Source organism: Trichomycterus rosablanca, chromosome 21, assembly GCF_030014385.1.
Source record: "Trichomycterus rosablanca isolate fTriRos1 chromosome 21, fTriRos1.hap1, whole genome shotgun sequence".
In the NCBI taxonomy this organism is placed as follows: domain Eukaryota; kingdom Metazoa; phylum Chordata; class Actinopteri; order Siluriformes; family Trichomycteridae; genus Trichomycterus; species Trichomycterus rosablanca.
The window spans coordinates 18,120,601-18,145,352 of NC_086008.1; the positions used below are offsets into that span (position 1 = coordinate 18,120,601).

The 24,752-nt window shown below is 41.7% G+C and overlaps 1 protein-coding gene across 1 annotated transcript in view; it reads right to left on the minus strand.

Annotated features, from left to right (window-relative positions):
- The window catches only part of tmem8b (transmembrane protein 8B), a 225,618-nt gene that overhangs the window by 38,343 nt on the left and 162,523 nt on the right, over positions 1–24,752 (minus strand). The window contains exon 6 of the mRNA XM_063018330.1: positions 13,030–13,409. Coding sequence (XP_062874400.1) covers positions 13,030–13,409 — 380 coding nt within the window. The remainder of the gene's footprint in view (positions 1–13,029; positions 13,410–24,752) is intronic.

A 24,752-nucleotide genomic window follows, 5' to 3' on the forward strand; every position in this document is an offset into this window, starting at 1 on the left:
TCCATCCGTCCATCTATCTTTCTTCCATTATCCATCATCCATCCATCTATCTTTCTTCCATTATCAATCATCCATCCATCCATCTATCTTCCATTATCCATCATCCATCCATCCGTCCATCTATCTTTCTTCCATTATCCATCATCCATCCATCCATCCATCCATCCATCCATCCATCCATCTTTCTTCCATTATCCATCATCCATCCATCTATCTTTCTTCCATTATCCATCCATCCATCTATCCGTCCATCCGCCCCCCACCCATCCATCATCCATCCATCTTTCTTCCATTATCCATCATCCATCCATCCATCCATCTACCCTTCATCCATCCATCCATCTATCCATCCATCTATCTTTCTTCCATTATCCATCCATCCATCTATCCGTCCGTCCGCCCCCCACCCATCCATCATCCATCCATCTATCTTCCATTATCCATCATCCATCCATCCATCCATGCATCCATCTATCTTTTTTCCATTATCCATCATCCATCCATCCATCTATCTTTCTTCCATTATCCATCATCCATCCATCCATCCATCCATCCATCCATCCATCCATCTATCTTTCTTCCATTATCCATCATCCATCCATCCGTCCATCCGTCCATCCGTCCATCCGCTGGCCCGTCCATCCACCCATGCATTGTCAATAAATGTGTGAGAAAATGATTGAAATGTTTAAAAACAATGAACCACAAAGAAAGATTCAAAGGGATTTACATATTTCTCCCTCTACAGTGCATAATATCATTAAACCATTCAAGAAATCGGGAAGGAATTTCAGTGCGTAAAGGTGAAATGTCAAGCTTAAGAACGCCCGTGATCTCTGATCCCTCAGACGGCACTGCATCAAAAACCTCCACTCAATAATAGCTGATATAACCACTTACTTTGGTAAACCTTTGTCAAGCACTACAATATGGAGTTGGGGTTATAATATATATATACATACATATACACATATACATATATATATATATATATATATACTGTATATATTAATGATTGTTCAAGAACATATTACTGTTCATTCTGGATTCTAGTTAATAACGGCCTTTATATTTTCACATGCAATCAGCTCCACTAATCAGATCAAGTACTGTTCAAATCCTTTCGTCATTAAAAATACCTCTTTGTTTAAAACAAAAAAACTGATTCTGAGTCAGTGGTCTGCAACTTATTATTAAAAATAACTATTCTTAATAATAATTATTTATTATTTTAAGAATATTAATCATATTAATCTTCTTTCCTTACTTGTCCAAAAAATAGTTGGACAAACTGATCACTACACAGTCTAAAAGGTATATTTTCACATCTAGATCTGCAGGTGGTAATGCCGCAGTAAGCTCATCTCTAGCCATAATAGGAAAATGTAATGAGGTTGCTACTCTTTTTTTTTTTTTTTTTTTTTTGGACAGAACAGCTGCGTCTAGCCTTGATGCAAATATAGACATTCAATAGCGCAGTCATCATGCCACCATTACCCTTGACTGAATTACAAACATAAATCTTTAGGTTATAATTATTTTAATCAGTAATTTAATTGGATAATATTTCACAATTCAGTCCTGTTAGTACACCCATTCACTATTTCAGCTGAGATTAGAATAAAAAAAACTGATCTGACCACAATACACGTTTCCACTGTGTGATGGTCCATCCTAGATGCCTCCGAGCCCAGAGAAGGTGGCGCCGCTTCTGGACACGGTTAACATAAGGCTTCTTTTTTGCACAGTGAAGTTTAAGTGGCATTTGTGCATGTAACTCTGTATTGTAGTGCTTGACAAAGGTTTGCCAAAGTAATCCCTCACCCATGTGGTTATATCAGCTATTGTTGAGTGGCGGTTCTCGATGCAGTGTCGTCTGAGGGATGGAAGATCACGGGCGTTCAGCTTAAGCTTTGACCTTGAATGGTTTAATGATATTATGCACTGTATTGGGAGAAATTTGCAAATCCCTTGTAAAACCCCAAACAATTAAAATGTCATATCGCAAATCCTCTTCTGTATGCACCACACTCATGCTAGCCAAGTAGGGCTCTTCAGAGTGCTCTAACAGACATTGGGGGGGATTATGCTTTGCTCTCTGTATGCCCCAAAGACATTCCAGTTCCCTCACTCCATTCTTGTGTTTAAAACCTGTGCTTGGGACAAATGTGTCAATGACAGCCATAAGAAGATCAACCAAAGTACTTCATGGCCAGACTTTTATGACACACACGACTCTTGACCACGAAGCACAGACAGGGTAGATTAGAATATGGCAGAAGACTGTTTCAGGGGCGCAGTTTTACAGACAAATAGAATTAGAACTGTTTGGCCATATGGATCAGCAGTTGGTCTGGTGCAATTAAAGGGGGGGGGGGGGGGGGGGGTGGCATGCATATGATGACAATCTAGCATGTTTTTCCGCTGCCAGAGCTGGCAATCTTGACCGTGTGACTGACACATGAATTTGCATATATTCCTTCAATGAGGCTCAATGACGCAGAAGGTAGAGTTGGTTGGGAGAAAGTAGTGATGGGCGGATCGATCCAAATATCGATATCATCGATACCGACGTTGGTATTGGTATCGGATCGATACTATGTGATGTGGAATTGAGGAATTTTATATATATATATATATATATATACAGTGTATCACAAAAGTGAGTACACCCCTCACATTTCTGCAGATATTTAAGTATATCTTTTCATGGGACAACACTGACAAAATGACACTTTGAGACAATGAAAAGTAGTCTGTGTGCAGCTTATATAACAGTGTAAATTTATTCTTCCCTCAAAATAACTCAATATACAGCCATTAATGTCTAAACCACCGGCAACAAAAGTGAGTACACCCCTAAGAGACTACACCCTTAAATGTCCAAATTGAGCACTGCTTGTCATTTTCCCTCCAAAATGTCATGTGACTCGTTAGTGTTACTAGGTCTCAGGTGTGCATAGGGAGCAGGTGTGTTCAATTTAGTAGTACAGCTCTCACACTCTCTCATACTGGTCACTGAAAGTTCCAACATGGCACCTCATGGCAAAGAACTCCCTGAGGATCTTAAAAGACGAATTGTTGCGCTACATGAAGATGGCCAAGGCTACAAGAAGATTGCCAACACCCTGAAACTGAGCTGCAGCAAAGTGGCCAAGATCATCCAGCGTTTTAAAAGAGCAGGGTCCACTCAGAACAGACCTCGCGTTGGTCGTCCAAAGAAGCTGAGTGCACGTGCTCAGTGTCACATCCAACTGCTGTCTTTGAAAGATAGGCGCAGGAGTGCTGTCAGCATTGCTGCAGAGATTGAAAAGGTGGGGGGTCAGCCTGTCAGTGCTCAGACCATACGCCGCACACTACATCAAATTGGTCTGCATGGCTGTCACCCCAGAAGGAAGCCTCTTCTGAAGTCTCTACACAAGAAAGCCTGCAAACAGTTTGCTGAAGACATGTCAACAAAGGACATGGATTACTGGAACCATGTCCTATGGTCTGATGAGACCAAGATTAATTTGTTTGGTTCAGATGGTCTCAAGCATGTGTGGCGGCAATCAGGTGAGGAGTACAAAGATAAGTGTGTCATGCCTACAGTCAAGCATGGTGGTGGGAATGCCATGGTCCGGGGCTGCATGAGTGCAGCAGGTGTTGGGGAGTTACATTTCATTGAGGGACACATGAACTCCAATATGTACTGTGAAATACTGAAGCAGAGCATGATCCCCTCCCTCCAGAAACTGGGTCGCAGGGCAGTGTTCCAGCATGATAATGACCCCAAACACACCTCTAAGACGACCACTGCTTTATTGAAGAGGCTGAGGGTAAAGGTGATGGACTGGCCAAGCATGTCTCCAGACCTAAACCCAATAGAACATCTTTGGGGCATCCTCAAGCGGAAGGTGGAGGAGCGCAAAGTCTCGAATATCCGCCAGCTCCGTGATGTCGTCATGGAAGAGTGGAAAAGCATTCCAGTGGCAACCTGTGAAGCTCTGGTAAACTCCATGCCCAGGAGAGTTAAGGCAGTTCTGGGAAATAATGGTGGCCACACAAAATATTGACACTTCAGGAACTTTCACTAAGGGGTGTACTCACTTTTGTTGCCGGTGGTTTAGACATTAATGGCTGTATATTGAGTTATTTTGAGGGAAGAATAAATTTACACTGTTATATAAGCTGCACACAGACTACTTTTCATTGTGTCAAAGTGTCATTTTGTCAGTGTTGTCCCATGAAAAGATATACTTAAATATCTGCAGAAATGTGAGGGGTGTACTCACTTTTGTGATACACTGTATATATATACACTGATCAGCCATAACATTAAAACCACCTCCTTGTTTCTACACACATTGTCAATTTTATCAGCTCCACTTACCATATAGAAGCACTTTGTAGTTCTACAATTACTGACTGTAGTCCATCTGTTTCTCTGCATGCTTGTAAGCCCCCTTTCATGCTGTTCTTCAATGCTTAGGACCACCACAGGACACTGAAGTGACACTGTCATGGTGGTGGTGTGTTAGTGTGTGTTGTGCTGGTATGAGTGGATCAGACACAGCAGTGCTGCTGGAGTTTTTAAATACCGTGTCCACTCACTGTCCACTCTATTAGACACTCCTACGAAGTTGGTCCACCTTGTAGATGTAAAGTCAGAGACGATCGCTCATCTATTGCTGCTGTTTGAGTCGGTCATCTTCTAGACCTTCAGCAGTGGTCAAAGGACGCTGCCCACGGGTGCTGTTGGCTGGATGTTTTTGGTTGGTGGACTATTCTCAGTCCAGCAGTGACACTGAGGTGTTTAAAAACTCCAGCAGCACTGCTGTGTCTTATCCACTCATACCAGCACAACACACACTAACACACCACCACCATGTCAGTGTCACTCCTGTTTCGTCAGAAATTAAAGACCATGTCTGTACAGACTCCGCTCCTCTCACATCTAACATGCTCACCTCGCTCCTCCCCTCCTGCTCTACTGTGTTTTGTTGTGGTACCGTCACGTTGTTAAAATCCTAACAGACATCGGTACATTGGTAGGCATTGGAAGATTGTTAGTTTTTGAATACTTTGCTTTGCAGATGCAGAAATAGGGTCAATTTTATGGAAATAATAGTGTAAACTATACGGTCGTACCCTACGCAAATAAATCAGAGCATGCGTAGTGAGGCTCTCATTCGGTGTGCTTGTGTTTTGGTGGATGAGAGCTCTTTTCTTTTGACTCTGTGCTTATAAATGTAAATAGAGCTGAATTTATTTACAGCCCTACTGAGAGCAGCTACTGTACATGCATGTATTATGATAATACACTAAACGTATTAAAATACACTAAAGGTCATAAAAATTCATTCAGATTTAGCAATTTGATGATGCATCTACTTTAATTATTAAAAAGTATCGGTATCGGATCGATATCAGCGATACTAGCCCTGTATTTACTTGGTACTGGATCGATACCAAATTTTGCAGTATCGCACACCACTAGTAGAAAGACCTTTAATAAAATATCTATAGGAGTAAACTTTTACATTTACATTTACATTTTCAGCATTTAGCAGACGCCTTTATCCAAAGCGACTTACATTACAGTTACAGTACACAGTTTGAGCAAATGAGGGTTAAGGGCCTTGCTCAAGGGCCCAACAGCAGCAACCTGGCAGTGGTGGGGCTTGAACCAGGAACCCTCTGTTCACTGGTCAAGTACCTTAACCACTAGGCTACAACTGGTCATACAACTGACTTCTATAGGAGAAATAGAGGAGAAATGTGGCTACATGTTTAACTGCACAGGCATGACCTTGTAGGACTGGTTAATAAATCTTTTCCTTATTATATCTGACCTTTTGAAACCTTTTTTCCCTGAAATGTAAATCAAGACGAGTACGTCCGTGTTATCAGCCTTGTATTGTTCCCTTGAGATTTCTTCAAGTGATGAATCATCATTCGAGCCGAGTGTAAATATCACATTTTCTTCCTCCTCAGAATCTTAGATCAACATGAAAAGTTCAGGCCTCAGAAGTGGAAAATAAACGTGACATTTGCCGGAGCTCACTTCAGGTGTTCCACCCCTCCAGCCCTTTGAATCGGTAGGTACCTTCCTGATTGCTAACATTTGTTATTCATTAGGCCGAAGTGCAGAGCACCTCATCTGCTCATATATACTAAATGAGTGGGAATCTCGGCTGTCCTAGACTCGAGCCTTTTAGAATTCAGTGCGTGCTCTTTCGGATCCATTCTTTCAGAGCCGAGGGAAATACGAAGGAGTGAATTATTGAAGCCTAAATATTTCAGGCACATCAGACTTATTAGAGAATTTGATGCTGACACATTACACATACAGAGAGTGAAGTCTGACGCTCTGACAAGAATGAAATAAGGAATACATCAGCACAAATGTCAGAAAAATGATTTGGTAATTGTAAAAATACACTTCATTCACGAAGCTATTTCTATTTTGAGGCCAAAGTGCAAATTATATAAATGAAATTAGGATAAAAGATGTAAATAGAACAATTAAAAATAATTAAGGAATTAAAATAATTACATTTAGAAAAATTTGTTGAAAAAGCTACGATTAGGTTCGGTTTAATATATATATATATATATATATATATATACAGGGGTTGGACAAAATAACTGAAACACCTGTCAAAGACAGCAAGTCTTTGTGATGTATCAAGAGCCACGGTATCCAGGGTAATGTCAGCATACCACCAAGAAGGACAAACCACATCCAACAGCATTAACTGTGGACGCAAGAGGAAGCTGTCTGAAAGGGATGTTCGGGTGCTAACCCGGATTGTATCCAAAAAACATAAAACCACGGCTGCCCAAATCACGGCAGAATTAAATGTGCACCTCGACTCTCCTGTTTCCACCAGAACTGTCCGTCGGGAGCTCCACAGGGTCAATATACACGGCCGGGCTGCTATAGCCAAACCTTTGGTCACTCGTGCCAATGCCAAACGTCGGTTTCAATGGTGCAAGGAGCGCAAATCTTGGGCTGTGGACAATGTGAAACATGTATTGTTCTCTGATGAGTCCACCTTTACTGTTTTCCCCACATCCGGGAGAGTTACGGTGTGGAGAAGCCCCAAAGAAGCGTACCACCCAGACTGTTGCATGCCCAGAGTGAAGCATGGGGGTGGATCAGTGATGGTTTGGGCTGCCATATCATGGCATTCCCTTGGCCCAATACTTGTGCTAGATGGGCGCGTCACTGCCAAGGACTACCGAACCATTCTGGAGGACCATGTGCATCCAATGGCGGTGCCGTGTATCAGGATGACAATGCACCAATACACACAGCAAGACTGGTGAAAGATTGGTTTGATGAACATGAAAGTGAAGTTGAACATCTCCCATGGCCTGCACAGTCACCAGATCTAAATATTATTGAGCCACTTTGGGGTGTTTTGGAGAAGCGAGTCAGGAAACGTTTTCCTCCACCAGCATCACGTAGTGACCTGGCCACTATCCTGCAAGAAGAATGGCTTAAAATCCCTCTGACCACTGTGCAGGACTTGTATATGTCATTTCCAAGACGAATTGACGCTGTATTGGCCGCAAAAGGAGGCCCTACACCATACTAATAAATTATTGTGGTCTAAAACCAGGTGTTTCAGTTATTTTGTCCAACCCCTGTGTATATATATATATATATATATATATATATATATATATATATATATACAGTGTATCACAAAAGTGAGTACACCCCTCACATTTCTGCAGATATTTAAGTATATCTTTTCATGGGACAACACTGACAAAATGACACTTTGACACAATGAAAAGTAGTCTGTGTGCAGCTTATATAACAGTGTAAATTTATTCTTCCCTCAAAATAACTCAATATACAGCCATTAATGTCTAAACCACCGGCAACAAAAGTGAGTACACCCCTAAGAGACTACACCCCTAAATGTCCAAATTGAGCACTGCTTGTCATTTTCCCTCCAAAATGTCATGTGATTTGTTAGTGTTACTAGGTCTCAGGTGTGCATAGGGAGCAGGTGTGTTCAATTTAGTAGTACAGCTCTCACACTCTCTCATACTGGTCACTGAAAGTTCCAACATGGCACCTCATGGCAAAGAACTCTCTGAGGATCTTAAAAGACGAATTGTTGCGCTACATGAAGATGGCCAAGGCTACAAGAAGATGGCCAACACCCTGAAACTGAGCTGCAGCACAGTGGCCAAGATCATCCAGCGTTTTAAAAGAGTAGGGTCCACTCAGAACAGACCTCGCGTTGGTCGTCCAAAGAAGCTGAGTGCACGTGCTCAGCGTCACATCCAACTGCTGTCTTTGAAAGATAGGCGCAGGAGTGCTGTCAGCATTGCTGCAGAGATTGAAAAGTTGGGGGGTCAGCCTGTCAGTGCTCAGACCATACGCCGCACACTACATCAAATTGGTCTGCATGGCTGTCACCCCAGAAGGAAGCCTCTTCTGAAGTCTCTACACAAGAAAGCCCGCAAACAGTTTGCTGAAGACATGTCAACAAAGGACATGGATTGCTGGAACCATGTCCTATGGTCTGATGAGACCAAGATTAATTTGTTTGGTTCAGATGGTCTCAAGCATGTGTGGCGGCAATCAGGTGAGGAGTACAAAGATAAGTGTGTCATGCCTACAGTCAAGCATGGTGGTGGGAATGCCATGGTCTGGGGCTGCATGAGTGCAGCAGGTGTTGGGGAGTTACATTTCATTGAGGGACACATGAACTCCAATATGTACTGTGAAATACTGAAGCAGAGCATGATCCCCTCCCTCCGGAAACTGGGTCGCAGGGCAGTGTTCCAGCATGATAATGACCCCAAACACACCTCTAAGACGACCACTGCTTTATTGAAGAGGCTGAGGGTAAAGGTGATGGACTGGCCAAGCATGTCTCCAGACCTAAACCCAATAGAACATCTTTGGGGCATCCTCAAGCGGAAGGTGGAGGAGCGCAAAGTCTCGAATATCCGCCAGCTCCGTGATGTCGTCATGGAGGAGTGGAAAAGCATTCCAGTGGCAACCTGTGAAGCTCTGGTAAACTCCATGCCCAGGAGAGTTAAGGCAGTTCTGGGAAATAATGGTGGCCACACAAAATATTGACACTTCAGGAACTTTCACTAAGGGGTGTACTCACTTTTGTTGCCGGTGGTTTAGACATTAATGGCTGTATATTGAGTTATTTTGAGGGAAGAATAAATTTACACTGTTATATAAGCTGCACACAGACTACTTTTCATTGTGTCAAAGTGTCATTTTGTCAGTGTTGTCCCATGAAAAGATATACTTAAATATCTGCAGAAATGTGAGGGGTGTACTCACTTTTGTGATACACTGTATATATATATATATATATATATATATACACACTTGCCATATAGAAGCAATTACTGACAGTAGTCCATCTATTTCTCTGCATGCTTTGTTAGCCCTCTTTCATGCTGTTCTTCAATGCTCAGGTATTATTTAGTTGGTGGATCATTCTCAGCACTGCACTGACACTGACATGGTGGTGGTGTGTTAGTGTGTGTTGTGCTGGTATAAGTGGATGAGACACAGCAGCGCTGATGGAGTTTTTAAACACCTCACTGTCACTGCTGGACTGAGAATAGTCCACCAACCAAAAATATCCAGCCAACAGCGCCCCGTGCACAGCGTCCTGTGACCATATACGAAATTTGTTGAGGGGGCCCAATTATTATTATTTTTTTTGCACTGAGCTCCTAGTTACGCCACTGCCCAGGACCTTCTTGCTGTGAGGCGACAGTGCTACCCACTTAGCCCCCGTGCCACCCAAATGAATAAAGAACACATATCCCTGTATCCTGAGGTATATATAATTACTACAATCATGGTGCTAGTTTATAAGCACCTGTGTAATTTTAGTTATCCCCTACAACTATGGTAACAAGGAGATCGTTTGTACCAACTGTTTATAAAGCCTACATACACATCTATTAATATTTCTGCACATGACACTTCCATAGTAGTTTATTATATTACATACAGTGTATCACAAAAGTGAGTACACCCCTCACATTTCTGCAGATATTTAAGTATATCTTTTCATGGGACAACACTGACAAAATGACACTTTGACACAATGAAAAGTAGTCTGTGTGCAGCTTATATAACAGTGTAAATTTATTCTTCCCTCAAAATAACTCAATATACAGCCATTAATGTCTAAACCACCGGCAACAAAAGTGAGTACACCCCTAAGAGACTACACCCCTAAATGTTCAAATTGAGCACTGCTTGTCATTTTCCCTCCAAAATGTCATGTGATTTGTTAGTGTTACTAGGTCTCAGGTGTGCATAGGGAGCAGGTGTGTTCAATTTAGTAGTACAGCTCTCACACTCTCTCATACTGGTCACTGAAAGTTCCAACATGGCACCTCATGGCAAAGAACTCTCTGAGGATCTTAAAAGATGAATTGTTGCGCTACATGAAGATGGCCAAGGCTACAAGAAGATTGCCAACACCCTGAAACTGAGCTGCAGCACAGTGGCCAAGATCATCCAGCGTTTTAAAAGAGCAGGGTCCACTCAGAACAGACCTCGCGTTGGTCGTCCAAAGAAGCTGAGTGCACGTGCTCAGCGTCACATCCAGCTGCTGTCTTTGAAAGATAGGCGCAGGAGTGCTGTCAGCATTGCTGCAGAGATTGAAAAGGTGGGGGGTCAGCCTGTCAGTGCTCAGACCATACGCCGCACACTACATCAAATTGGTCTGCATGGCTGTCACCCCAGAAGGAAGCCTCTTCTGAAGTCTCTACACAAGAAAGCCCGCAAACAGTTTGCTGAAGACATAACAACAAAGGACATGGATTACTGGAACCATGTCCTATGGTCTGATGAGACCAAGATTAATTTGTTTGGTTCAGATGGTCTCAAGCATGTGTGGCGGCAATCAGGTGAGGAGTACAAAGATAAGTGTGTCATGCCTACAGTCAAGCATGGTGGTGGGAATGCCATGGTCTGGGGCTGCATGGGTGCAGCAGGTGTTGGGGAGTTACATTTCATTGAGGGACACATGAACTCCAATATGTACTGTGAAATACTGAAGCAGAGCATGATCCCCTCCCTCCGGAAACTGGGTCGCAGGGCAGTGTTCCAGCATGATAATGACCCCAAACACACCTCTAAGACGACCACTGCTTTATTGAAGAGGCTGAGGGTAAAGGTGATGGACTGGCCAAGCATGTCTCCAGACCTAAACCCAATAGAACATCTTTGGGGCATCCTCAAGCGGAAGGTGGAGGAGCGCAAAGTCTCGAATATCCGCCAGCTCCGTGATGTCGTCATGGAGGAGTGGAAAAGCATTCCAGTGGCAACCTGTGAAGCTCTGGTAAACTCCATGCCCAGGAGAGTTAAGGCAGTTCTGGGAAATAATGGTGGCCACACAAAATATTGACACTTCAGGAACTTTCACTTAGGGGTGTACTCACTTTTGTTGCTGGTGGTTTAGACATTAATGGCTGTATATTGAGTTATTTTGAGGGAAGAATAAATTTACACTGTTATATAAGCTGCACACAGACTACTTTTCATTGTGTCAAAGTGTCATTTTGTCAGTGTTGTCCCATGAAAAGATATACTTAAATATCTGCAGAAATGTGAGGGGTGTACTCACTTTTGTGATACACTGTATGTTTATCCTATTTATACACTTTACATAGTATTGTACAGTAATACCTATCTCTATGTATCTAAATGTTGTAAAAGAAGACCCCTAAACATATAATTGTCTTGCAGTGCTTTATTTTCTTATTCTTCATGAGAAAATAAAACAATATAAATTCAACCTTCCATGTACACGGAGTTACATCATATTACCCAGCCAGTCCAGCCTGCTTACTGACTGTAAAACACTTTTTTAAAGCTTTTTTTTTTTTTTTTTTTTTAGAAGGTACAATGCTAGCGCGCCTCTGTTTTGTATCAGCTGTGTAGGAACATTTCTTTAAAGGTCAAGACATCCAAGCACTTCTATTTTTGGTCAACAATTATTTGGTCAGATTTTGGTCTCTGAATGTTATTTGCACTAGAAAACAGTAAGTAAATAGAACATTTGCCAAATCCTATTTAAATAAATGGAATAGGGCTTGCATTATTTTTTTTCTGGCAAAATCCACAGCTAATGCAAATTTGAACCCCCGGATCCAACAGTGCTTTCTTACAAAGACATCTAATGTGCTGTGGTGTCTAAAAAAACCCACCAAACCGGGATGTTCAGAATCTCGGCGCTGGTGTGCTAGCAAAATATCCCACTGCGCCACCAGCCATAACATTAAAACCGCCTCCTTGTTTCTACACACACTGTTCATTTTATCAGCTCCACTTACCATATAGAAGCACTTTGTAGTTCTACAATTACTGACTGTAGTCCATCTGTTTCTCTGCATGCTTGTTAGCCCCCTTTTATGCTGTTCTTCAATGGTCAGGACCACCACAGGACCACTACAGTACTGCAGTGACACTGACATGGTGGTGGTGTGTTAGTGTGTGTTGTGCTGGTATGAGTGGATCAGACACAGCAGTGCTGCTGGAGTTTTTAAATACCGTGTCCACTCACTGTCCACTCTATTAGACACTCCTACCTAGTCGGTCCACCTTGTAGATGTAAAGTCAGAGACGATCGCTCATCTATTGCTGCTGTTTGAGTCGGTCATCTTCTAGACCTTCATCCGCTGGTGCTGAACGCTGTTGGCTGGATGTTTTTTGCTTGATGGACTATTCTCAGTCCAGCAGTGACACTGAGGTGTTTAAAAACTCCAGCAGCACTGCTGTGTCTTATCCACTCATACCAGCACAACACACACTAACACACCACCACTGCAGTACTGAAGTGGTCCTGTGGGGGTCCTGACCATTGAAGAACGGTGAAAGGGGGCTAATAAAGCATGCAGAGAAATAGATGGACTACAGTCAGTAATTGTAAAACTACAAAGTGCTTCTATATGGTAAGTATAGCTGATAAAATATTAAAAATATGGCTGATCAGTGTATACTACTTAGTAATATTAATATACTTCACTCACCACGTTGAGTTTAAGCTCCATGTTAAGGACCCCTCCACTATCCAGCACTGGCATCAAGTTGATAGCAAACACAGCTGCCCGGTCCGGAGGAATAGAGATGTTGGGTCCGAAGAATATGTAGAAGTGCACAGAGAAGGTATCCAGCTCATTGCGCAACGTAGGGCGGATGGGCCAGCACTTATTGGCGTCGGCTGTCGGAGCCAAATAGATGATGCTGCTCTCGGCTTTCAGCAACAGGCTCTGATCAGAACGATTCCGTGCCAGGTCGGGCAGGCTGGCAGCAGGCAGTGTCTCTGATAGCGAAAATCCCATTGCGGTGCCAAACGACTGGGGCATATTCATGGCAGATGAGCCTTTGGTGATGCTTGGCTTTGAGCAATCTGAAGGGACAGGATCAGAAAAAAAATGTTTCATGTTAAAATTCATGAGGTATGCACTAAAAGAATGTATAAATGTGGAAGTGAAATAGAGATGTCACAGTCTTCAGATCGAATGTGACAGGTTGATCTGAGCACACAGGTCAGCGCAAGGTTAGAGCTGTACTTCTGCAGACATGGATCAAGGCTTTCTTTCCAATTTTATCCAGAAATGGAACTCTGAGTTTACTTAGCTAATTGATCAAAGCAAAGGTTTTGTGCGTGGGTGAGCACGTGTCATGAATTTAAACCAGGGTGGTCGAGCGTTCACTGTCATACAGAATCCAAACAACATTGAAGCAGCCAAAGAACTGTTTGCTGTTTTAAAGTCTAGGTCCTGTTTAATAGACGCTTAATAGTTTGCATGACTGTCTGGCTTTTATCTATTGGTGTAACCAATATTTATATTTCATTAAATCATAGCTATTTTATACAGAGAAAAATTGGGACTAGTTAAAATGCAAATTAAAACAGCACTATAAAGATCAGCTATAAATGTTATTATTATGCAACTGATAACCCAACAAATAAGTCAATATTTCTTCAAGTGTGTGTTGTGCTGGTATGAGTGGATCAGACACAGCAGCCCTGCTGGGGTTTTTAAATACCGTGTCCACTCACTGTCCACTCCTACCTAGTCGGTCCACCTTGTAGATGTAAAGTCAGAGACGATCGCTCGGTCGATCGATTGCTGCTGTTTGAGTCGGTCATCTTCTAGACCTTCATCAGTGGTCACAGGACGCTGTGCACGGGGCGCTGTTGGCTGGATGTTTTTTGGTTGGTGGACTATTCTCAGTCCAGCAGTGACAGTGAGGTGTTTGCTGTGTCTGATCCACTCATACCAGCACAACACACACACTCTGTGCACTTCTACCACCACCATGTCAGTGTCAGTGCCAGTGCAGTGCTGAGAATGATCCACCACCTAAATAATACCTGCTCTGTAGTGGTCCTGTGGGGGGTCCTGACCATTGAAGAACAGCATGAAACGGGGCTAACAAAGCATGCAGAGAAACAGATGGACTACAGTCAGCAATTGTAGAACTACAAAGTGCTCCTATATGGTAAGTGGATCTGATAAAATGGATAGTGAGTGTAAGAACTTGGTTACAACAAAGTTGGAAGTATATAATTATATAATTGATTGAGTTTATAAATAAATAATAATTATAAAGGACATTAATGAGTAACTGTAAATACAGAGTAAATGGCCTTTTTGTGAACGTCTGGAGAACTGATTTCACTTCGAATGTCCCATGACCACCCAAGCTTAACGCAACACCCTCATACTTAGTTCCTCAGGGGTAACTCGTATACCAACATCAACTTGCAGTTAAAAGTCTGAGTGGCTTTCGAAAATTTACAGCGACCTAGCATCTGTTGATGTAAATTTATGCAAATCCGCCTCGCTAGATCAAAGTATTTTTATAGCCTTGGGTTCATGGCTAATGCAACATCAGTTTAACAAAGCACTGCTGTAATTGCCCTGCTTACATCTGCTGTGCTCACTACTGAAGATTGGCGAGACACAAAAATAACTCGGCGTGGAAAAAAGCTTGTATCGACTATTAAATCTCTTTTGTTTTGGATATTATAATACCACATATCAATATCGTATTTATTTAATGTATTCAATGTGTACAATACATAGCAGTACCATAATCCTCTTTGCTCATGTATTTAATTTGTGATTTTTTAGTGTTTTTTTTTTTAGTATGTTCGCATTGTATCTCGTAGTAACCAATCCACCCAGTAGGCTGTTGACAAAGCAATGTACTGAAAATCCAAACCAGCCTTAGAATTACAAATACTTATACAACCCCAAATCAGAAAAAGTTGTGGTCAACTTAATTTATTAATAAACATCCATACCTGCATTTCAGGCCTGCAACACATTCAAAAACGTTGGGACAGTAAAGTATTTACCACTCTGTAAAGTTGCCATTCCTCTTCACCACACTTAAAAGACGTTTTGGCACCGAGGAGACCGAGCGATTTAGTGTTTCAGCTTTTATTTTGTCCCGTTCTTCCTGCAAACACGTCTTAGTGTTGTGCAGCAGTACGGGGTCGTCGTCACATTTATTGTTTCAAAATTCTCCACACATTCTATACTGGGGACAGGTCAGGACTGCAGGCGGGCCAGTCCAGTAGCCGTACCCTGTTCTTCCACAGCCGTGCCTTTGTAATATGTGCAGCGTGTGGTTTTGCATCGTCTTGTTGAAAAATGCATGGACGTCCCTGGAAAAGACGACGTCTTGAAGGCAGCACATGTTGCTCTAAGATCTCAATGTACTTTCCTGCATTAATGCTGCCATCACAGAAGTGTAAATGACCTTTGCCAAGGGCACTGACACAGCCCCATACCATGACAGACCCTGGCTTTTGGACCTGTAGCTGATAACAGTCTGGATGGTCCTTTTCGTCTTTGGTCCGGAGCACACGGCATCAATTTAAAACTTAATTTAAGACATGTTTGCAGCTGAAACACTAAATCGTTCGGTCCCCTCGGTGCCAAAACGTCTTTTAAGTGTGGTGAAAAGGAACGGCAACATTACAAAGTGGTAAATGCTTTACCGTCCAAACTTTTTTTGGAATGTGTTGCAGGACTGAAATGCAAGAATGGATGTTTATTAATAAATGAAATGAAGTTGAGCAGATAAAACATGAAATATCTCAGGTTCATCCTGTCTGCAATCAAATAAACGTCAAAGTAAATGTAAGGAACACTGTGTTTTTTTTATTATTCGCATATTCCATGCTGTCCCGACTTTTTTTGATTTGGGGTTGTACATGTAACGTGTGATTCTTTTTGATAAAGCCATGTTAATGCACAACATCCAGTCCTTTTTATACCTGGTGTTATCAATTAGTTTGTTTTTTTTTTTTCATTTAATCGGTTTAATTAAAAAAAATATATTAAATACAAATAAAAATAAATAATTACTTAAATAAATAAAATTATTAAATGAAATTTTTTTTTAATTTTTTTAATTTTAATTTTTTTTTTAAACAAAATCTCTATTATATTGTGTTACTATAGTTAAACATTTAATGTTAGGGTAAGCTGAGATTTTCATCAGCCTCTCACAGTGAATCTGAGAAGATGAAGGAGTAAAGTGGGCAGCTGAGAAGTGGGTGGTTGGCACAAGTTTTCAGGAGTGACGTCCACCCCCAGTCCTCCGCCCACGCCAAACGCACCTCCAAGTAGTAGAGCGGTCCAAATCCACTGAGAATTTCCAATTAGGTATTTTCTAACAATTGACTTTTACTTCTGGCAAGTTTCTTAGCAGTTGTAGTGCTGTCGGTTAGAGAAGAGAAAAAGAAAGCTAGTATATAACCAGCAGCACATGTGGCTGTGTGTAGGCTGTTGAACGAGAAGACTTCAGCAGAGGTCAAGCAAAATATTACAAGCAGAGCACACAGTGCAGCTCCGGCAGTATTACTATGGTAACCGAGCCCACGAAAAGGAACAAGGTGTAAAGAAAAGAGCAGATAAAAAAAAAAGCCTAGTTCCGTCAGTGTTTTTAAAGTATTGTTGAACACTCCACGGTGAGTGCTATCCGATTCTGCTGGATTCTGCTTCAGTGCGAGAGCTACTTATTGCTTAGTCAGAACAATGGCACATGTTATTTCAATAGCTATCTTTAATAAAGAATAAATCCCAGAGGTATCTGATATTAGTCACGCTGAAATTTGCTGGATAGAAAACTACTTCACAACTGATGAGTTTCTGTTGTATATATTTGCAGTGTTTCTGAGGGATGTTATTAAAAAGCTGGCAAGTGTTCAGCTACTTTTATTTTTGTGTATTTGATGTAATCCAGTGCATGTAACCATTTCACACATAATATTCAATAATAGATAGATAGATAGATAGATAGATAGATAGATAGATAGATAGATAGACAGATAGATAGATAGATAGATACAGTGCCTTGCAAAAGTATTCAGCCCCCTTGAACTTTTCAACCTTTTGCCACATTTCAGGCTTTAAACATAAAGATATGAAATTGTAATTTTTTGTGAAGAATCAACAACAAGTGGGACACAATCGTGAAGTGGAACGAAATTTATTGGATATTTTAAACTTTTTTTAGAAATAAAAAACTGAAAAGTGGGGCGTGCAATATTATTCAGCCCCCTTGCGTTAATACTTTGTAGCGCCACCTTTTGCTGCGATTACAGCTGCAAGTCGCTTGGGGTATGTCTCTATTAGTTTTGCACATCGAGATACTGAAATTTTTGCCCATTCTTCCTTGCAAAACAGCTCGAGCTCAGTGAGGTTGGATGGAGAGCGTCTGTGAACAGCAGTTTTCAGCTCTTTCCACAGATTCTCGATGGGATTCAGGTCTGGACTTTGACTTGGCCATTTTCACCTGGATAAGTTTATTTGTGAACCATTCCATTGTAGATTTTGCTTTATGTTTTGGATCATTGTCTTGTTGGAAGATAAATCACCGTCCCAGTCTCAGGTCTTTTGCAGACTGCAACAGGTTTTCTTCCAGAATGGTCCTGTATTTGGCTCCATCCATCTTCCCATCAATTTTAACCATATTCCCTGTCCCTGCTGAAGAAAAGCAGGCCCAAACCATGATGCTGCCACCACCATGTTTGACAGTGGGGATGGTGTGTTCAGGGTGATGAGCTGTGTTGCTTTTATGCCAAACATAACGTTTTGCATTGTGGCCAAAAAGTTCGATTTTGGTTTCATCTGACCAGAGCACCTTCTTCCACATGCTTGGTGTGTCTCCCAGGTGACTTTTTATGGATATCTTTGAGAAATGGCTTTCTTCTTGCCACTCTTCCATAAAGGCCAGATTTGTGCAGTGTACGACTGATTGTGTCCAATGGACAGATTCTCCCACCTCAGCTGTAGATCTCTGCAGTTCATTCAGAGTGATCATGGGCCTCTTGGCTGCATCTCTGATCAGTCTTCTCCTTGTTTGAGCTGAAAGTTTAGAGGGACGGCCGGGTCTTGGTAGATTTGCAGTGGTCTGATACTCCCTTCATTTCAATATGATCGCTTGCACAGTGCTCCTTGAGATGTTTAAAGCTTGGGAAATCTTTTTGTATCCAAATTCGGCTTTAAACTTCTCCACAACAGTATCTCGGACCTGCCTGGTGTGTTTCTTGGTCTTCATGATGCTCTCTGCGCTTTAAACAGAACTCTGAGACTATCACAGAGCAGGTGCATTTATACGGAGACTTGATTACACACAGGTGGATTCTATTTATCACCATCAGTCATTTAGGTCAACATTGGATCATTCAGAGATCCTCACTGAACTTCTGGAGTGAGTTTGCTGCACTGAAAGTAAAGGGGCTGAATAATATTGCACGCCCCACTTTTCAGGTTTTTATTTCTAAAAAAAGTTTAAAATATCCAATAAATTTCGTTCCACTTCACAATTGTGTCGCACTTGTTATTGATTCTTCACAAAAAATTACAATTTCATATCTTTATGTTTAAAGCCTGAAATGTGGCAAAAGGTTGAAAAGTTCAAGGGGGCTGAATACTTTTGCAAGGCACTGTAGATAGATAGATAGATAGATAGATAGATAGATAGATAGATAGATAGATAGATAGATAGATAGATAGATAGATAGATAGATAGATAAAGATGATTGATAGATAGATAGATAGATAGATAGATAGATAGATAGATAGATAGATAGATAGATAGATAGATAGATAGATAGATAGATAGATAGATAGATAAGATGATAGATAAGATAATAGCTGGATAGATAGATAGATAGATAGATAGATAGATAGATAGATAGATAGATAGATAGATAGAAAGATAGAAGATAGATAGATAGATAGATAGATAGACCATCTGTTCTTATTCTTCTTGACCTTTCTGCAGCCTTCGACACAGTGAATCATGGCATTCTCCTGACCACTCTCTCCAACCTTGGAGTAACAGGTTCAGCATGGCAATGGATGGCCTCCTACCTGGAAGGGCGCTCCTACCAAGTGTCATGGAGGGGATCCATATCTACCCCATGCACTCTCTCAACCGGTGTTCCTCAGGGCTCTGTACTTGGCCCACTTCTCTTCTCTATCTACACCCGCTCTCTGGGTAAGGTCATAGCCTCCCATGGCTTCTCCTACCACTCCTATGCAGATGACACTCAGCTTGTTCTGTCATTTCCTTCTTCAGACACGCAAGTCTCAGCTCGCATCTCAGCATGTCTGCGAGATATCTCACAATGGATGTCAGCTCATCATCTAAAACTTAATCCCAGCAAGACAGAGATGTTGCTCATTCCTGGAGATCTGTCTCCAACCCAGGACCTAGTCATTTCTCTGGATGACTTCCAGATTAGACCATCTGATAAGGTAAGAAGTCTTGGTGTTGTCCTGGATAAACAGCTGACCGTTTCTCCTTATATAGCCAACATGACGAGATCGTGCCGGTTCCTCCTGTACAACATCAGGAAGATTCGGCCATTCCAGAGAAGCTACCCAGATTCTGGTGCAATCACTTGTAATCTCTCGGTTGGACTACTGCAACTCCCTCCTGGCAGGAGCTCCCATGGCCACTATTAAACCCTTACAGCTCATTCAAAATGCAACTGCCCGTCTGGTCTTTAACCAACCTAAACACTGCCACATCACCCCACTGCTGCGTTCTCTTCACTGGCTTCCTGTAGCTGCACGCATTCAGTTTAAAACACTGACGCTCGCCTACAAAGCCAAAAATGGACCAGCCCCAAGCTACCATCGGGGTCTAATCAAACCCCGCTCTGTACCACGCAACCTCCGAGCCTCTAGTCTAGCTCGACTTGAGCCTCCATCCAGGACTAAAGGAAGACAAGCATCAAGGCTGTTCTCTGTTCTAGCGCCCAAATTGTGGAATGAACTTCCCCTGTCTGTCCGAACAGCTGAGTCTCTTGCTGTCTTTAAAAAACGATTAAAAACCCACCTTTTTACTAAACACTTAGGCTGATTTGTACTTATTTACTAACTCTTTATTCCAATCTTTTCCATTAAAAAAAAAAAAAAGAAAAAAAAAAAAAGCGCACTTTGGTTCTAACAGGTTTTTAGCAGAGTTGTGTTCTTCGACTGTTGTCTATCTAAACTTAAGGAATGAAATGTTCACTGTGGAAGCACTTCTGTAAGTCGCTCTGGATAAGAGCGTCTGCTAAATGCTGAAAATGTAAATGTAAATGTAAATGTAGACCAGTAGTTACGCTAGCAAAATGCTAGGATAAGGAGGAAGTAATTGTCCAAACAATATGCTTTTTGGTGGTTGTCTTGCTGATGCCTCTCCATTGATTCACAATCTCTTATGCTTCCTAACTAGACAAATTGATATCCTGGGAATCTTAGATGACTTGGACAGTGGTAGCTCAGTGGTTAAGGTACTAGACTAGTAATTAGAAGGTTGCCAGTTCAAGCCCCACCACCGCCAAGCTGCCACTGTTGGGTCCCTGAGCAAGGCCCTTAAGCCTCAATTGCTCAAACTGCATTCAGTCATAATTGTAAGTCGCTTTGGATAAAAGCGTGTGCTAAATCGGTTGTAGGACCATTTATTCTGTAGGACTTGGTGTTATTCTGTGATAATTAAGCGTTCCTTTCATTTTTGAGTGTAAATATTTTGCAATTTAAAATAATCCCTTCCTCTTGTTTACGTCTTTAATAATGCAACATATCTGTTAGCGAAAATTACTAATTTAAACAGGTCTATCTTTGCTTTCAAGAGGCATCTAAAAGCATCTAAAAGAGTCAACACTTTAGCACTCTCAAACACGCTCACCTGTAAAGAAGGAGTACTGGGATTTCGAACTGCACTGGAACTCATGTTAGGACCCTCGAGGCCAGTGATGCAAGCTGCAAAGACCATATAGTCTTACTCTAACCCTTACTAAAAGCTTTCAACCAGTGAATAATTTACATCACTTTTATTGAAAGATCATTGGTGCTGTAGATAAAGCTATGAGGGAAACATACATGAGTTTCGTACATTTACTTTGACTTTTATTTCATTACAGACAGGATGAACCTGAGATATTTCATGTTTTGTCTGCTCAACTATATTTCATTTATTAATAAACATCCATCCCTGCATTTCTGACCTGCAACACATTCCAAAGAAAGTTAGGACAGGAAAGCATTTACCACTTTGTAATGTTGCCATTCCTTTTCACCACACTTAAAAGACGTTTTGGCACCGAGGATACCAAGTGATTTAGAGTTTCAGCTTTTATTTTGTCTCATTCTTCCTGCAAACACGTCTTAAGATGTGTAACAGTGCGGGGTCATCGTTGTCATTAATGCTGCCATCACAGAAGCGTAAATGACCTTTACCAAGGGCACTGAAACCATGACAGATCCTGACTTTTGGACTTGTTCCTGATGACAGTCTGGATGGTCCTTTTCGTCTTTGGTCCGGAGCACCAAAAAAGACCTGGAATGCTGATTTATGACCACAATACACGTTTCCACTGTGTGATGGTCCATCCTAGATGCCTTCCAGCCCAGAGAAGTCGACGCCACTTCTGGACATGGTTAACATAAGGCTTCTTTTTTGCACAGTAAAGGTTTAAGTGGCATTTGTGCATGTAACTCTGTATTGTAGTGCTTGACAAAGGTTTGCCAAAGTAATCCCTCACCCATGTGATTATATCAGCTATTGTTGAGTGGCGGTTCTTGATGCAGTGCCGTATGAGGGATCGAAGATCTGCGCCCTTGGCCTTCACGCAATTAAATCCCCCCTATTCCTTAAATGGTTTAATGATATTATGCACTGTAGAGGGAGAAATATGTGAATCCCTTCCGATTTTCTTTGAGGTTCGTTGTTTTTAAACATTTCAATCATTTTCTCACACATCTGTGGACACACTGGAGATCCTCTGATCATCTTTGCTCATCAAAGACTCTCAGCCTTTCCTGGATGCTGCTTTTGTACCAAACCATGATTACAATCACCTGTTTGGAATCACATCATTATTTAGTTTTTTCACCTCATTACTAGCCCTAAATTGCCCCCGTCCCAACTTTTAGGAATGTGTTGCAGGCCTGAAATGCAGGAATGGATGTTTATTAATAAATGAAATGAAGTTGAGCAGATAAAACATGAAATATCTCAGGTTCATCCTGTCTGCAATCAAATAAAAGTCAAAGTAAATGTAAGTTTTTATTTTATTTTAACTGTTGCTACGTCAATGGTCGAGAGCATAGCCAAATCACTACATGTACTGGCTACCATTCTGTGTAGAATGGTGACATTGATCTCTATTGTGTGAGGAAATTCAATGCCCCATCATACTAACTGAACTGAGAATGATAAACTGAATGTGATTCTGGATGGCAGGTCTTGATAGAAGCCGTTTAGTCTTGTTTGGTTATACATAATCTTTATCATTATTAGCAATCTAAGTCAAATCTATATGAAAGCTGGTTATGGATTATGCTGGCCTGAATAGTTCAGCCCAAAACACAAGCAAAAGAGGAAAGTGTATAATATAATATAAATCCTTTAGAAACAGGCTTACTATTACATTTAATTCTCTTAGGGGTGTTTTCAGTGCGCTGGCGTACATTTATAATCCTTTTTATAGCTCTAATGCTGATCTCAGTGTTTTTCTTATTGTGACTTTGGCTTTCAATTCTTTTAGCGTATATTTAATCAGACTGTATCATTCCATTAGTGAGCAGCACACACAGAGCTGCCATTATTCACTGTTACCACCCATTTAGTGATTACAGCACAGTCTGAAAAGTTTCTGTCTTACCAAACTTATCAATTTGTATTACAATAAATGTGTCTTAACACTTAACGAAAGCACATCTTATGTGTTCCATTGTGTGTTATTATACACCGACCAGGCATAACACTAAAGTGAAGTGAATAACACTGATTATCTCTTCATCACGGCACCTGTTAGTGGGTGGGATGTACAGTATTAGGCAGCAAGTGAACATTTTGTCCACAAACTTGATGTGTTAGAAGCAGGAAAAATGGGCGAGTTTGACAAGTGCCAATATGTGATGGCTAGACGACTGGGTCAGAGCATCTCCAAAACTGCAGCTCTTGTGGGGTGTTCCCGGTCTGCGGTGGTCCAAAGAAAGGAACAGTGATAAACCGGCGACAGGGTCATGGGCGGCCAAGGCTCATTGACGCACGTGGGGAGCGAAGACTGGCCCATGTGATCTGATCCACCAGACGAGCTGCTGTAGCTCAAATTGCTGAAGGAGTTAATGCTGGTTCTGATAGAAAGGTGTCAGAATACACAGTGCATCACGGTTTGTTGCGTATGGGGCTGCACAGCCGCAGACCAGTCAGGGTTCCCATGCTGACCCCTGTTCATCGGAACTGGACCACGGAGCAATAGAAGAAGGCGGCCTGGTCTGATGAATCACGTTTTCTTTTACATCACGTGGATGGCCGGGTGCATGTGCGTTGCTTACCTGGGGAACACATGGCACCAGGATGCACTATGGGAAGAAAGCAAGCCGGCGGAGGAAGTGTGATGCTTTGGGCGATGTTCTGCTGGGAAACCTTGGGTCCTGCCATTCATGTGGATGTTATTTTGACACGTACCACCTACCTAAGCATTGTTGCAGACCATGTTCACCCTTTCATGGAAACGGTATTCCCTGATGGCTGTGGCTTCTTTCAGCAGGAAAATGGTTCAGGAACGGTTTGAGGAGCACAACAACGAGTTTGAGGTGTTGACTTGGCCTCTGTGGGATGTGCTGGACAAACAAGTATGATCCCTGGAGGCCCCAACTCACAACTTTCAGGAGTTAAAGGATCTGCTGCTGACATCTTGGTGCCAGATACCACAGCACACCTTCAGGGCTCATAATGTTATGCCTGATACCACTAAACCATATGTATAACATTAAGTATCTACTGAAGGATACCATTTGTACCTTTACTTACTGGAAAAAAGAAAGTGCATTACCTATTAAGCATGACCAACCATCGCCAAACAATAACAGTTGTAGGTAGGTGGTGTGGAACAGCTGTACAGCAGACTCACCACCAAGCTAATTCTGGCCCCAAGTGTTGTGGCTCAACAGAATTGAAGCTAGGCGAAACAAAGATCAACCACACTACATGACTATCTAATAACAAACAATCCGATAGTATGAGGCAAGATTTAATATCGTCATGTAAAGAGCTAGAGTTCTGTACAACGGGAGCTATTTGATGAGCCAGCAAAACACAGAAAAAACAGCTGAAGTGAGAAAAAACTGAATTTATTTACTACTAGGGAACTTGTCCAGCTTGTATTTTTGTCTTGTTCCTTGTATTTCAGATCCACCACAATTCTGAACAATAATTATTA